The sequence below is a fragment of the Thermoascus crustaceus genome (assembly GCF_041956765.1).
Source record: "Thermoascus crustaceus strain CBS 181.67 unplaced genomic scaffold VTN00scaffold_5, whole genome shotgun sequence".
In the NCBI taxonomy this organism is placed as follows: Eukaryota; Fungi; Ascomycota; class Eurotiomycetes; order Eurotiales; family Thermoascaceae; genus Thermoascus; species Thermoascus crustaceus.
In genome coordinates, this window is record NW_027192531.1 from 196,383 (window position 1) to 212,412 (window position 16,030).

At 51.2% G+C, this 16,030-nt stretch overlaps 4 protein-coding genes across 4 annotated transcripts; 3 read left to right on the forward strand and 1 right to left on the reverse strand.

Annotated features, from left to right (window-relative positions):
• Positions 1–4,215: 4,215 nt before the first annotated feature.
• On the reverse strand, positions 4,216–4,674 carry VTN00DRAFT_7656 (uncharacterized protein; the record flags this gene model as incomplete). Its single annotated transcript, XM_069434423.1, has 1 exon — positions 4,216–4,674. The coding sequence occupies one exon, from the start codon at positions 4,672–4,674 to the stop codon at positions 4,216–4,218; it is 459 nt and encodes a 152-aa protein (XP_069285922.1).
• Positions 4,675–5,577: 903 nt separating this feature from the next.
• On the forward strand, positions 5,578–9,418 carry VTN00DRAFT_7657 (uncharacterized protein; the record flags this gene model as incomplete). Its single annotated transcript, XM_069434424.1, has 6 exons — positions 5,578–5,689; positions 5,882–6,385; positions 6,443–7,142; positions 7,198–7,424; positions 7,487–8,177; positions 8,242–9,418. 6 exons carry the CDS (start codon positions 5,578–5,580, stop codon positions 9,416–9,418), a joined length of 3,411 nt encoding a protein of 1,136 aa, XP_069285923.1.
• A 1,144-nt stretch (positions 9,419–10,562) lies between these two features.
• Positions 10,563–12,444, forward strand: VTN00DRAFT_7658 (uncharacterized protein; the record flags this gene model as incomplete). Its single annotated transcript, XM_069434425.1, has 9 exons — positions 10,563–11,093; positions 11,221–11,462; positions 11,537–11,777; positions 11,847–11,871; positions 11,930–11,975; positions 12,060–12,123; positions 12,197–12,228; positions 12,284–12,342; positions 12,404–12,444. 9 exons carry the CDS (start codon positions 10,563–10,565, stop codon positions 12,442–12,444), a joined length of 1,281 nt encoding a protein of 426 aa, XP_069285924.1.
• Positions 12,445–12,792: 348 nt separating this feature from the next.
• VTN00DRAFT_7659 (uncharacterized protein) lies at positions 12,793–14,688 on the forward strand (the record flags this gene model as incomplete). Its single annotated transcript, XM_069434426.1, has 3 exons — positions 12,793–12,851; positions 12,952–13,322; positions 13,412–14,688. 3 exons carry the CDS (start codon positions 12,793–12,795, stop codon positions 14,686–14,688), a joined length of 1,707 nt encoding a protein of 568 aa, XP_069285925.1.
• Between the last annotated feature and the right edge of the window lie 1,342 nt (positions 14,689–16,030).

The window sequence follows — 16,030 nt, forward strand, 5'->3', positions numbered from 1 at the left end:
AATCATGCAGCTTGTGGCGATTTCCCCGGTTTTCCTGTCTGCGCACGGTACGCCTTGCGTCGACACTGCCTGCTTACCTGCATAAGCAATGGGTCTCTACATAGTAGGATTAGATGAGATATTCTATAGATAGCCTGATCATCTAATACAGTGTACATGGTACACATTTTCCAGCTTCAAAGTAACACGGAAAAGAAAGAACCAGTACCACGGAACATTCGATGCGCTATTGTTATTAAAATAAAAAAATATCCCGATTATCGATAGATTCGATATTAGCGCGGAAGACCCCAAAACTGGAATTCTGCATGAAATTGTCAAAGATCAATAGTTTGTCGATAGACAGATCGTACTATTTATTTTTTGTGTGGAGGGGTGGTGGGGGCCGGCGGGGCGGGATGAGGTTGATTGATTGCATGCGATCCCGCTTTAACCAAAGAAGAAACTCGCGCAGACATCATCCATAGGTACATACAACCTCCTTACTTCATTTCCCATTAACCATTGAGATCTTAGATTAGATGCTTGAGCTATTGAGTCTTGATAGTTTTGTTTTTATTTCCATACGGTGCTACGTTAGGGCTTCGGATCCATGGATACTGTACTCTACGGGGAAATTAGTACCGATTCCCATGTCAATTGAGCTCAGACAACACCTTACCCATGGTATCATAGAGAAAAATAATAGGTATATGTATTAAAGACTATAGGTAGATGCTAGCTCGAGTTACAGCTCCACATTAAGTAAATAGATTTATAGAGACATGCGGGGTATTCGGGACTTGGAAGGGAAGGTCTCCCGAATACTGCGCCGAGCTTTAATTAAAGCTTTTTATTTATCAAAATTAGGCCCAATGACATTAAAATCATGACGACACTGGTGGGAGTCGCCAAGAATTTAGGAAGCTTAGATTGGTCTTTTGATGATATATGCACAGAAATACATATACCTATATTACCTAGCAAACTCCACATGGGAACTGCAGGTACATATTATTATCTTGGACCCTTACTTGGCAGTGGAGTCAATTGCTCAAGATGTCGGCAACCGCGGTCCATGGCATGCCGTGGACTCAAGATCTATGATCTCTTGTATTTTTTGCCCCTTTCTAGCTGCCGCTCAGGGTCTGAGGGAGAGAAAATCTGTCTTGTGGAGAAACCGAGAGGGTCCTGGTAGATGCCTGAAGTCCTGATGGTACCGTAAGGTGGAAACTGAGCCATATAGTCCGGACCCATACGGAGATATTACTTTATGCATGCGATTTATGCATGGTCAATGCTTTATTTGTGCTGTGGAGACGTGGGATATTCTACGCGGTATGATGTGATTCCCTCCTACGGAGAGTAAGGAGTTATGGAGGGGGGTCTTGAAAAATTGGAGATCAGTAAGGAGAGAGGTGATTTAATTTTTTTTGTTTTTTTTTAAGAACGGTGGATGATTACTAAGTAACTAATTCTAAGTTAGTTAGAGCATAGCGAAGGTTGTTTGAAAGGTGTGACAGTCTGAGGCTGAATAATTGCATTCCCATCGGGGCGTTCCCAAATTCTAGGTTCCAGCTGAGTAAGATGACATGACGCCCGAGGGCATGTACAGTACATTCTGCAGCTGCTTTAACCTGTGACCATTTTAATCCATCACAGGCTACAGCTGTGACAGATGGTGCTGAGAAAGCTCTAATCAGATGCCCCTGCTGGACACAGTAATTGGCCATTTTTCTTTTTACCCCTGGTTTCATCAAGTCATGGAAAAGTTGGAAGGTTCGTAGTTTAATCTCGTCACGAAATCCTAGTGGAGCACGCCTAAGTACCAAGCCACAAGGGGGCAGGCTCTATTGATTATTCATCCAATCAATTTTGTATACATATGAGGGAACTTGTCGCGAACGCCACGCGAAGAAAAAGACCGGAGATTCAGATTGACATCACAGGGCCTAGCGGCAGATGACAGCGACGCTAACTCGCCATCGTGTCACAGACTTGAGCAATCGGTTGGTAGCTGGCAGCTTGGCTGCTAGCTAAGGCTGAGAGGGCCGACGCACCCGTATCGAACTACCAGTGTGCTGGACTAGGTACTGTCTCAGGTTTTTTTTTTCGATATCCCATCTATCCATAGGTGTTCGTGAAATTATCTGATCTACATCTATGCTGTGCTATCCCCTGTCATGTTTGTTCCCTCTTGGACTTGACGTGAGGTATTCACGCGTAGGTTCTGTGTTAGCTCGCATATGCCGTGCCCTACTCTGCATCGCGGTGTGTAACATCGTATGGTGTCATTTCAGTGGCTTTCCGGGAAGTCGGGTAGACAGACGTCTTTCTTTCCCGCGCTATGCAACCCCAGGAGCGTGCGCAACTGGTTGGATTTTGAGAGACAGGCATATCGAAGTCACATCGATAGAAGTAGATGTGGGAGACCTTTGTGAGGTTGTGGAATGTGAACCGCGATCGGTTTGCTAGACTTAGGCAGCTTAGGATCGATCTGCGATAGGGGATATCCATGGCTTTCCCACGTGGATTATAGTAGTGGTCACCTTAGGCCGCGGGTGCTACTTTGGCTTATTCTGCGGGAACAGCTCCATCAATTAATGCATCTCCACTTGGATATGCAGAACAGATCGTGGGATGAACTAGAAAGCGGCCCTTGCGTACTTGATTTTCTTTTCTCAGTTGCCCCTTTCTGTACGGAGTACACAGTAGTCAATTGAACGTTTCTTCCTGCTGTGGAATGGCAGACTATTGTGTTCTGCACGGAGTTCGGAGATATGCAGTTCGCATTCGCTCCGCAAACTGCGGGCGCTAGAACAACATTGCATATACTACTCCTTACAGAGCACGTCGTATTGTTTTAGTCGATCATCGCGATGTCCGCTAGGAAAAGTGGAAACAAAAGGACCCCATCGCTCATTGTCAGGGGCAATGGTGACGCAGACCTGCAGTTCGTGCGCCTGGAGTGTGGATGCACCCAGTGAAACAAGCTATCCTCCACATACAGTAAGAAATCGAGAGTATCATCGGGGAGCGGAGGACGTGGACCATCCTAGGGATATACACAGTATACGGAGGTGCCGCGCTAACTCCCTTAATCTTGGCACCAAAATAAATGGCGTTCTCCCTCGCAGATATTTGCGACCCATTTTCATGCAGATATATACAGTAGCTCGATGGGCTTAGTGGGGAAGGATCCGAAAATCCGGTTGTCCAGTGTGCTGCGTACGGAGAAGGCGGATATCACGACATGATCAGGATGCAGAACGAAAAGCATGCATGCGATGGAGGTGATAGCTACCTACCTACTTGGTAGGTACTCCCTGCTCTCCGTACATACAATAAGGTTTTATGACAGCCGTTTGATCGCAACGTCTCTTCTTCGGCAACCGGGGAGAGGACTGCAACAGACAGAGAGCTGCAATTGGCTGCCCCGACCCGCGTCGCGGGTTACAAAGCTTGAAGACATTCCGTACTGCACAACTCCTTACCTTGTCTGTACTTGACATGATTCACGAACGTTTTGGATGGGTCTTTTTGACTTTGACCGGCTGCAATTAGTCTCCCGCACTATGATCCTTTTCGTGTTTGACATTCTGTCGGGACCGCCATCTGGAGGCTGGGAAGGCTGGAAGCTTTTTTTCTCTTTTTCTTTGCCTTCAATCCTGTGGCTTGGCTTTTTTTTTTCTCTCTATCGATATTTTTTTTTCGAAGTTCTCACGGGACCAAACTTTCAGATGCGCATTTCCACTAATTTATGCAAGCTTTATTTGAGCTACGCCACTCCTGTCATTATTACTCCGTTCTGCAAAGCTGGTCCGACTTAGCGCGAGAACATGCATGTACAGCGCCTACGCAGAATATGGGCGCAATAATAATGCATCTTCGCTTCGATGCAGCAGCAGCTTTTTGCGGTCTCGAATCCCGCCCGTCGCTCCCGGCTTCCGGATAACTTAAAAATATGGATGTCAAAGAAACGGGATCAGTTAACCGGAAACAGCTGTTGGACGATCAGATATTTGACTCCGTTATACGAGACAAGAAAAATTCCCGAGGCGAAAACCCGTCCAGCGCTAAGAGGATGGACATTAGGATCCCCCAGGAGGCAAGTCTCGGCTCCTGGTCTTAGGGCCCCATGGAGTCAGGGTGGAGAACGGCGACCAAGACGGTGGGCCTTGAGCCTTTCAGCAACCGAAGGTCTGGCTGCTGTCTCCTGTCGCAGCTAACTTCTTTCTAACTTCGAGGATCCACCGTGCTAGCCTCTGGAGAGCCAGCCTTGCGGACCGCGACGGAGAACTCTGAACTGAACTGCTGTGTGTTCATTATCAGAGTACAGTAGCTACTCTTTTGCCGTCCTTGCTGCGGAACACAGTGGTGGTTGTACTGTGGCATGGAGGAGTTGTTCGCTGTAGAGTATGCGGCGTAGTACGTAACTGTTGCAGCTCGCAGCTCGCAGGCCTTTTGCCCGAGGCGGACCCCAGGGCTCGTCTGTACACAGTAAGCCTCATCTCCCACGCGGCCTTCACACGTCCCCCAGAACAGCCCTCCCAACCTCTCGGGCTTTACGGTCGTTGCTAAGATCGCTAAGATGCCTTCCTTGAAACATCTAGACTCAGCTGGATGCAATTGATGGGCCTTGCCGAGTCTTCGACACGGGGCACCTGTGGCACCGAGTGTCTTGTTGGTGAACATCGCTGCCGACCCAGTGGCTGTTGTGGGATGCGGCCAGCCGCAGCATCCAAGGGTTCGTCCACCGTCTTCCCCGTACAGGGATCTTCTTTTGACAGAAACGGCGCTGCATAAGGATCCCGGTCTGCGTCTCCAGCTTGCAAGGAGGTGAGTCTGACATACGTTATTCTCCGTCCTCCGTCGTCCACGCATACAGAGATCTCTGTGCTCTGTGCGCAGGCTCATCCTTGCAGCGGGAATCCAATGATGGATCGGGCAATTCATGTCTACGGATGACTCTCCTATGACGGAGGATGATGCTGTGGCTTGTGCACCTGGGCAGATCAGACGAGCCGGAGGGCGATGAGCGTCAGAAGTGGATTCAGACCAGGTCCCAGGAGCTCGTGGCATCTCCGCTGATGAAGTCGGTATAGGGCAACGCTGAGGGTTCGCCAGACGCAACGCTCGCATCTTACCCCTGGAAAGCTGCCAGCCAGCCCCATCTCCGCGCAGCGTCTGAGTCGACAACGCCCGTGGCGCGCCGCGGCGACCGGGTCAGCATGTGCGCCAGAGAGTCAGGAGGGCCGGCGGTGGAGCCCAAACCTACTCCCGCTGACGAGGTTCTGTACCGTCGCCCTCACGCCAGCAGCTTGTATCCAGTGGACTAGGCCCGTTAGCACCAGACTATGATCTTCTCCTTGAAACCGGCGCCCGTTCGCACATACACCGGTGTAACGACTGTCATGATATTCCAGACTTCCAGGCTGAGCTGCCTCAGTTGCCATCTCCAGGCGCCGCTGGTCCTTGCCGTAGCCGCTAGCATCTATCACCACCTCTTGTTCTCCGTGACCTGCTGGTCTCCCCTTTGTTCCTTTCCTTGGACTCCTTCCCCTCCGAGCCGACTGGAAGACAGTTCCCTCCACGCTCATGTGGAAACATCGGCACTCCCCTAAGCCTGATACCACGCCTCGGAACGACTCAGGCCTTCATCTGCCCGAGCTAGGCCTCTTCAGCCGCTCCAAGAAGAAGTCGCATACAGGTAAGCTTCTTGGACTGTTCTCATATGTCACCTTTGACGGGACGGAAGCAATGACAGTGTCGTTGGGATTCAATGTGTACAGCGCCGTCCTTGAACCGCCTGATTGATTGATTAATTGATTGCTTGCTTCATTGTCACCGTCGCCTTCCAACTTCCAGAGCATCGCTGATGAACCACCGGTCCTGAATCCAGATCTGTCTTCCCAGGCACATACCTCGCGCCCTGATTCCCCTTCCCAGTCGACTCTCAGATCCCTCCGTTCCTTGCGACCCCTTGCAGACAGACCTGATAGTAGCCTCTCGGGTTCGTTTAGGTCGCGGCCTCGCGCAAACTCCAATTTAAGCCATAAAGCTCAGTCGGAGAGGCAAGGGTCCGCATTCAATTCCCCCATTCACTCCAACAGATCGCAGACGTCGTTCAACTCGAGATCAGGGAGATTGGGGGCAGGAATGATGGAGGTCGAACGCACAAGGACGAGGAGAGAAAGGACATTCATTGGCAGTGAATGTGCCGTGTGCGAGGAGCCTCTGGAGCATACCCTCCGTGGAGAAAGAGTGCTTCAGTTCTCTTGCGGTCATGTGTCGCATGAGGCATGCTTCTATGAGTACATCAAAGAGTTCGAGTCGCAGTACTGCCCATCATGCAATGCTCCGCTGGGGCTGGATACCAGCAGGGGAGGGAACGTACTGGATCTGGGTGAGTAGGAGATCCAGAGAGCTACGTATGGATCTGACTTTGCTAACGATCTAACAGAGAAGCTGAGCAATATCGTGCGTTCGGTCACTGTGAGTGATAGTGCAACACAACGTAGTGGCCCCGCGACTCCTACACCTTGGGAATACCCGCCCAGTAGTCGAGGACGGCAACCGAGTCACGATGCCACTACTATGCGATCTTTCAGTAACCGTGACAGTAATAACCCTTACAGCGGCAGGCGTGATAGCGAGGCAAATGTCCAGCGTGAAAGGGTGGAAAGATTGACTGCTGGCTCTCGACTGCAGCATTCCAGAAATGACAGTGGTGCCGGGTCCTCCGGTGAATATGCTGATGGACAGCATCACAGCACCGGGAGGAGACATGACTACGATGTGCAAGCTATGGAGTCAGACCTTAGTCCTCGGTCAGGCGCCACAAAGAATCCTATTCCAGCTCCTACTGTGACTGTTCGAAGCGAGTTTCCCACTCTCAACAGATCCCGTCAACAACAAACACTTACGTGCCTTGTTACCGTTGAAGTTCCGGAGGGGAGCTGGCATCCAGATGTGGAGGACTTGCGTCAAACACAACCTGTTGCGCCCCAGCCCCAGGAGGACGTATACAGTCCAGTTAGGTCTCCGATGGGGATGTCGATGTCGTCGCGTTCCATGCAATATGAACCGCAGGAGAATCTGGAAGAGGCAACGGAGGAGTTGAGGACGCGTGTGGATAATTGGCACGGGCTCGAATTTCAGCGGTATGATCGCTCTGGATGCCGATTTTCTCTTTTTGCCTCGCTGACGCATTGACAGATTCGGGAAACTGCGCCTCCATGGTAAAATTCATGTGGGCAAAGACCGCGAAAACTGGCAGGAACTGGAGTGCTATCTCTTCGCTGAAATGCTCATTTGCGTGAAGGAGAAGAAGCATCACAACGACCATCACTTTGACGATCACAAACCGAAGCGCAAGATACGATACACACTGAAAGGCTCCATCCTTATCAAGAAGCATCTTAGAGAGGTTGAGGCTTCTCCAGGTAACGATTGACCGTTGTGATGCTGTCAATTAGAAACATAACATGCTAATAATCTTCTACAGATGAACCGATCCTCACCCTCAATCTCTCTGTCAGCGAACTGCCATGCTTCCATCTTCGTTTCCAGAACCGGAACCAGCTGGAACTCTGGCGAAGGGCACTTCTGGACCTCAATCAACCCGACTTCCGCACTCCTGACTATGATATGGATACCTCGGGCACCGAGGATGACTACCAAACTCTCAAGACGAAGAGGCAGTCCTCAGCAACGTCTTCGTATGGAGCAGCGAGGTCCAACAACACCGCCTTGACTGACTATACGACCCCTGCAACGGATGCACTTCCTGTCAGCTTCCATGTCCCACTCGACCTCGTGGTAGTTATTCCGGTATCTTCGTCAATGCAGGGCCTTAAGATCACACTTCTACGCGATGCCCTCAAATTCCTCGTGCATAACCTGGGCCCGCGTGATCGCATGGGACTGGTGACCTTCGGGTCCAGTGGAGGAGGGGTACCTCTTGTTGGCATGACCACCAAGACTTGGAATGGTTGGAACAAGATCCTAAACTCGATCCGCCCTGTTGGGCAGAAGAGTTTGCGCGCAGATGTCGTTGAAGGTGCCAATGTCGCAATGGATCTTCTGATGCAACGGAAATTCAGCAACCCGATCTCTACCATTCTGTTGATCAGCGATTCTTCAACGTCGGATCCGGAAAGCGTCGACTTCGTGGTGTCACGGGCCGAAGCTGCTAAGTGCGTATATCCTTTCCATCCCGTGTTCGCGAGATTTGTGCAAGTTACTAACATTCACTTCCAGGGTCGGCATCCATTCGTTTGGTCTCGGGTTGACCCATAAGCCGGACACCATGATCGAGCTTTCTACCCGCACGAAGGCGTCTTACACCTACGTGAAGGACTGGATGATGCTGCGGGAGTGTGTAGCGGGATGTCTTGGTTCGCTACAGACAACGTCGCATCAAAATGTCAAATTGAAACTCCGTCTACCAGAGGGATCACCTGCGAAATTTGTCAAGATCAGTGGTGCTCTTCAAACCACCAAACGTGCAACTGGAAAGGATGCCGAGGCAGCCCTTGGCGATCTGAGGTTTGGAGACAAACGAGATGTGCTGGTGCAGCTTGTGATCCAACCAGACAATTCCAGTCAAGAGCATGTCCCGCAGGATCCTTGGGAGAGTATGGTCTCTGGCTTGGAAGCTCTGGGTGGTGGATCAGATGGTGATGACCAGCGTGTGCCCAGCGTGGAAGAGGTCCCGTTGATACAAGCGGATCTTACCTATGGCGATATTCTCCGTGAGGGGCACTTGACGCACTCTCCTAGGCCTTCACTCCTGGCCATCACTATGCTTCCGCCCAATCCTAAGTCCAAGAACCAAACGCGGCCGATCACACCACCTATTCCCCCTCACCCGTCAATTGTCCAACGCCGCATGGAGTTGCTCACATCTGATATGCTGACCCGTGCTCTGACTCTCGTTTCTCGTGGACAGCATGATCGTGCGCAGCATCTCCTGACAGAGACACGCAGTATTTTGAAGGGACTGGGCAAGGGCGGCCTACCGCCCCTTCCTCCTGGTGCCCAGAAGCCTGCCGGGAATAGTGACTCAGGAAGCGCGGCAGACACGCCAACCTCATCGTCGCCCAGGTCCTCCCACTATACCGAGAATCAGTCGTCGTCGGGCGCGCCTGAAACACCAACTATCACCCCTGTGGCTGCCGTTGACTCTCAGATTATGAACGCGCTTGATGCTGACCTGGAGGCCGCTCTGGAGTGGATCAACCATCCTGCTGTTTTCGGGCGTGACTCCCGGAAAGCCGTTTTGCAGGCAATCGGTGTTATCTCGTCACAGCGTGCCTACACGTTCAGAACTCCTTCTGAGGCTCACTGGGCGGAGAGAGTGCCTGGAGTGAAAAAATTAACTGAACGATCCAAGGATTGGCGCGAGACTGGTGACGATGCGCTGACTGAAGAATAGAAGTGGCCTCCTTATTGAGGACACTTCCATCCGGTCAATATCGCAGCTGTTTCGTTTCTTGTGTGGGGTGTAATTTTTATATTCTTTTCTGTCGGCAAGGTGTATATGTTTCTGTATGATACCATTCTGTTTCTGCGTTGCACTCTGTGGTGCTATGCAATTTTCAATTTTTACTTTTTTTTCGGGCGGACGTCTGTATATCTGTGCATGTTTTTTTCAGTGGACAGTGGCAGATATTTTATGCTTTTTTATTCGGGAATATCATGTTTTGTTGGAGCTACATGCTGTATGCTGTACCTATGTTGTTGGATAGTCGCGGTTTTGTCTCCGTATTTTTTTTTGTCTCATATTTACCACATCCGTCTTGATATCTGCGTCGCTTATAGCTTCAGCATATTTTGGTCAATATTTCTTATATTTTTTTGCTACCTTTTTTTCGTTTTCGGTTCATTGCTGGAAGCAATCTTAGAAGTGAGCTAAGCGCACTTCAAACTTTGGATGTCACGAACCTATGTCAGTTTCAAATTTTCCAAAACAAGCCGCGTCTCAATTTCATTGCTCAGCTATTGGAATAGCGTGCTCTACAGATGTACTGTGCATAAGGCGAGCGTGCTATGTGGTCTCGGACAGGAAACGGGCATGAATGAGACGAAAACGGGAGACAGATCGGAACTGATCTAGAACGAGTGGTCATAAAAGCAACAACAAGGCTCCTCTCTTTTGAATACTTGTTATAGGTGCTCTGATAAGCTCTTTTGCGGAGTTTCTTGCGCAGTCCGGAACTAAGTTGGATGAACTTGACGTAAATATTTACATTGCGGTCCTGAATCCGCGGTACTGGGCTTGCGTCGCGAAGTTAAACATAATGATTCGAATGTCTCTTGAGCTCTCAACTCCCAGAGTCTTTGTAGTTTGTCATGTCTCCGTGTGGAGCTGCAGTTCCTGACGCTGCCCCCTTTTCCACATCACATGTCCCTCCTATCAGTATCGATACCGTAATTAGTGTAATCGTGACCTCAGCGCTCCGCAGCTGCTCCGCCGCGAGTAAACTCCCCGCGGCGACGTGCCTCCGAGCATCACATTCCATATACAGTTTATACAGATCCGTTTCACCAATTGCACTGCGGTGCAAGTCGCCGCGGCCATGCTGCGCTCGTCGCTAGCTTCTTCCCTCTCCTTCCCTCTCCGCGGCGGGCTCGCGCCTCGCTCCGTATCCGCATCCGCATCGCTCCCCGCCGCCGCCGCGACTGCGAACGAGGTCTACTACACCACCGGGCGGGCTTTCCTCTCCTCTTCCTCCTCCTCTCCCTCTCCTTTTCACATAGCGTCTTCGATTTCGTCGCGTATACGGTCGCCGGGTGTATCCTGTCGTCCTACGCCATTCAACTCTGCTGGACTGCGGTCGCAGCGGCAGCCGCAATCGCATACAACATGGCCATGGCCACGGGCCCGATCTCCGTTCTCAATCTCAATATCAACTATCTCGCGCCGAGACTTCTCGCACTCTGCCACGCGGAGCCCTAGATATTATGTATACAGACGGTTTCAACCGCCAGGCGCAGGTGGAGGATGGGGAGGGCCGCGGCCGGAGTGGGATGAGCGCTATCGGAGATGGTTGCTCATCGCCGTGGGCGTGTTTGGGGGGTTTTATGTGTATAATTTGGAGACTGTAGAAGTATGACTTTCCTCCTCCCCTACATAGATCCTATGTATGGTACATGTTTTTCTGTTTCTGTTTCTGTTCTGTTCTGCCTCATCCAGTTTTCACTGAGACTGACAAACTCTACGGATGTGGATAATAGATGACTGGCCGTTGGCGCTTCAACTGTATCTCCGTCGCGCAGGAACTGAAGATGGGCGAGCAGAGCTACCGCCAGGTGCTCCGGGAGTATCGCGGGCGAATCTTGCCTGACCATCATCCGCTGTCATTGATGGTGGATCGGGTCCTGAGGAGGTTGATCCCGCAGGCGCCAATCGCGGGGGCGAATTGGAAAGTGCATGTTATTCAGGATGATAAGATGATGAATGCGTTTGTGTTGCCGGGGTATGTGTATATGCTTCTTGAGATCGAGGTTGGTGTTTTAAAACCGAAGTTCGTGCTAACTTCTATCGCATTAGAGGCAAGGTCTTCGTCTTCACCGGCATCATGCCTATCTGCCAGGATGAAGACGGTCTGGCGGCCGTTCTGGGCCATGAGATCGCACACGTCGTCGCGCGTCACCCTGCCGAGCGGATGAGCACCGGTTTCCTAACTATCGGGCTGGTATGGGCCATCTCGTTTCTCTTCGATGTCTCAGGACAGATGGCCCATCTCCTTCTCAATTTAATGTACAATCTGCCAAACTCGAGGACACAGGAGGTCTGTTCATCCTCTGATGTTAAATCAATTACTGAAATTTCATTACTGACCTTATTTGTTTCATTGTAGTCGGAGGCAGACAATATTGGACTGAGTATGCTCTTACTGTTTGCTATGACCGTTCGATCTTGCTGCTGACATGCATTTGCTAGTGATGATGGCCAAGGCTTGTTTCAACCCCGAGGCTGCTGTGAGACTGTAAGTTAGAGTTGTGTCTGTCTTTATGGCTGTCATATCCTTTTGACAATCCTCGTAACCGCATAAATTAACGCCAAACTGCAGCTGGAGTCGCATGCAGAAAGCGGAGAAGGTCACTCCGCCGCAGTTCATGTCGACGCACCCGTCGGTAAGCTCATCCTGAGGAAGACACCGTATCCGGATTTGGTTTTGCCGTGCCGGAAAACTGACATTGCATGGAGAGCTATAACCGTATGGAGGCCATTCGCGAATGGTATGATTGTCTGTGCACTTGTCCTGGGTTCTTGATAATCTAACATAAACTCCAGGCTGCCGAAGGCTGAAGCGACGTACGAGGATAGCGGCTGCTATTTGACGGGTAAATATAGTGAGTTTTATCCTAGTTGACCGTGTACTTTCGTATTGTCCAGCTGCTGATGTCTCCGTAGTGCCGGGATTTAGAGAAGCTTATACTTCGTTTGGATGGTAGGGCCGGAGGATTTGGAGTTTCGGGCATTATCACATTTAGTTAGCATATTTTCACGATAAGACAGTCATGTAAATGAGTAGGAACATATCTGCTGCTTAGGTAGATAGCTAGTAGTGGTATGTAGTTCGTCTCTGACCATCTACGGCGTTCTGTGGAGAAGCCCTAACCCCTCCACGGGCGTTGCAAACAGCGCAAACGGCCCGCCAGGACATCTCGAGCTCCTCCAAAAAATCCCCGACGAGCAGCTCGAACGCAGCGTGTCGCCATCCCAGTCACGCCTCACTGTTCTCTCATTTTCCTCTTCGATAATACCCTCTCTCCATCTAGTGGCGGGAGCGGTTTGTGACCATGTCGTTGTCGATACCCAACCCCTCCCAGGCGGGTCTCTTCAAGCCCGGTTATCAGAGGTAGGCCACAACATCTCAAATCCAAGCCAGCCAGCGTTGCAAGACAACCGTCGGGGACGATTTCCAAGCTAACACTTGCTCTTTCTTCTGCAAATTCCAGTCACGATGCCGAAGATGGCGCCATCATCCGCAACATCGAGGCCTGCCGGGCCATCTCGCAGACCGTCCAGACCTCGCTGGGCCCGTATGGCCGCAACAAGATCGTCATCAACCACCTGCAGAAGATGATCCTGACGTCCGACGCAGCGACCATCCTGCGCGAGCTGGACGTCGTCCACCCGGCCGCGAAGCTGCTCGTCATGGCGAGCGAGCAGCAGGAGGCGGAGATGGGCGATGCTACCAACATGGTGATCGTCCTGGCGGGGGAGCTGCTTAAAAAGGCGGAGGAGCTGCTGCGGATGGGCCTGAAGACCAGTGATATCGTGCAGGGTTATGAGAAGGCGCAGAACTTTGCGTTGAAGTGTCTAGAGGGTATGTTTTCTGGGCTCAGTTTTACGGGATGTGGGGTCGTCTGGTCTACGTTGACTGCGGTTGCTGACGGATATCGAATTGTTGGATAGATCTTGAGGTCGACCGTCTAAAGGATATTCGCTCACAGGAGGAGCTCAGCAAGGCTCTCCGCACCGTCGTCGCCAGCAAGCAGTCCGGTTCGGAAGAGATCCTTGCCAACCTGGTCGCAGAGGCTGTCCTCGCGGTCCTGCCCAAGAACCCCGTCAACTTCAACGTGGATAATGTCCGAGTAGTCAAGATCATGGGTGGTAGTCTGGAACAGTCGCGAGTCGTGAAGGGTATGGTCTTTGGCAGGGAACCAGAGGGACAGGTTAAGAAGGCCCAGAAGGCCAAGGTCGGTGTCTTCAGCTGCCCAATCGACATCTCTCAGACCGAGACCAAGGGTACCGTCCTGCTGCACAACGCGCAGGAGATGCTTAACTTCACCAAGGGAGAGGAGGAGCGCCTCGAGGCAGCTATCAAGGAGCTGTACGACTCAGGCCTCCGCGTCATCGTTGCTGGCGCCACCGTCGGCGAGCTGGCCCTCCACTACCTTAACCGCTTCAACATCCTCGTCATTAAGATTCACTCCAAATTCGAACTCCGCCGGCTCTGCCGCGTCGTGGGCGCTACGCCCCTCGCCCGTCTCGGTGCCCCCATGCCGGACGAGATGGGTACTGTGGACGTTGTTGAGACGACTGAAATTGGTGGTGACAGAGTGACCGTCTTCCGCCAGGAGGACCCCAGCGCCGTCACCCGCACGGCCACCATTGTGCTGCGCGGCGCGACCCAGAACCATCTCGATGATGTTGAGCGCGCCATTGACGATGGTGTCAACGTCGTCAAGGCTATCACCAAGGACCCTCGCCTTGTCCCAGGTGCGGGCGCCACCGAAGTCCAGCTCGTTGAGCGTATCTCCACCTTCGCGGACAAGACCCCCGGTCTTCCCCAGCACGCTATCAGGAAGTACGCCGAGGCCTTCGAGGTCATTCCGCGCACTCTTGCCGAATCTGCCGGTCTCGACGCTACCGAGGTCCTGTCCCGTCTGTATACCGCACACCATCGTCGCCGTCCTCAAGCCGCGTCCGAAGAAGAGTCCGGAGAGGAAGGCTCGGAGGAGGAAGAACCCTACTGGACCACCGGTGTCGACCTCTTCGGTGAATCGAACACTGGTACCGTGGACGCGATGGAGGAAGGTATCCTCGATCTGATGGCCTCGAAGCAGTGGGCCATCCGCCTGGGTTCGGAGGCCGCGCGCACCGTGCTGAGCGTCGACCAGATCATCGTCGCACGGCAGGCGGGCGGGCCGAAACCACCAGGCCAGAACCCGAACTGGGATGAGGACTAATTGAGTAGAGGGATGTGAAAGAGAAATACGAGGTCATGAGAGTCCGTACGTATTACAACTGCGTCGCAGGGGAGGATTGGTGTTGTCTGTCTGGATGTAATTCTGAATAAATATCTATCTTATTAACATTACATTAGATGCAAGTGAAGGACAAAAAGCAATGATTTTGTTCTGCCTCCTTTGTTTTCCCCTTCACATAACACTAACTCGTCTACATACCGTGACATACTTACCTAGGTATCTCCTACCATGGCTGGACAGATCCCAACCGGCAAACGGAATGAAACAATTAGTAACTACAGTACAATTGGCTTTTTCTCCATTGAATATTAAACAGCAGAAGAAAATGTAATATCTTGGATAAGTACTAACCATACTCTTATATGATTCCGTGGCGAAATGAAATAATTAGACAATGGACAAGTGCATCTCTTTTTTTTTTCTATCTATATAGGTTCCCTGAAGGTCACAGGATAAGACTGTGTTTCATAGATTAGGCACCTCTCGAAGAGAAACTAAAAGTACCGGAAAATATACTGGAGGGAAGGGACTTGACGTCAAGATGACGCTGTTTCATTATTTGTAATGTAAACGGTTAAGCATACAGACAGGTTGGTGCAAGGACACTGTCAGATCTGTAGGAGAGACAAAAGAGATAGAGGACAGACATCTAGGGAAGAGGAAAAGAAGGTGGAGGAGAGGAAGAGGTAAAAGAAGCTTATGCAAATGATAGATAGAGTTGCCATCCAGTGGCATCTGTTATTGTCTCCGCTGTGCTCCCCATGCCGCGGCTATCCCTTGGTCTCCGTAACGCTTTATGATCCGAATAGAATCGATATTTCCGCCGCTTGTCTCAGATGCGCGATATCACGTAGAGGGGATTAGGTAGGTAGATAGGTAGGTAGTGACCGAAAAAAAAACATGAGGCGCTCAACCAGTCATGGCTTCCAGGAGGGCATTGCGGTGCATGGTCCAGGTAGAGGCTCTGAGGATTAGGGAGGTAGGTAGGTAGGGTCGAGCGGGTTTGCTTTTTTTTGCGTCTTTCTTGCCAGTGTTTATAGGCAGTAGTATAGTAGACTCTCTCAGCCGAGTAAAGCAGATCTCAAGACTGTACCCCGCCGCGATCCAAACGCCAAGGCTTGATCAGCCGTGCAAATCAGCACCCCACAATTACTCCCGTAGTATTGTAGACAACTGTACAGGTAAATGGAGGTGGGTATCTCTCGTTCTTTCGTACCGTCCTCGATCAAGGAACGTAGTCGATCGATCGTCAATCCGTTGTTAAATAATTAGTCGAATCGTGGGGATGAAAAAAAGGACATTAGACAAGGCACACAGGGGA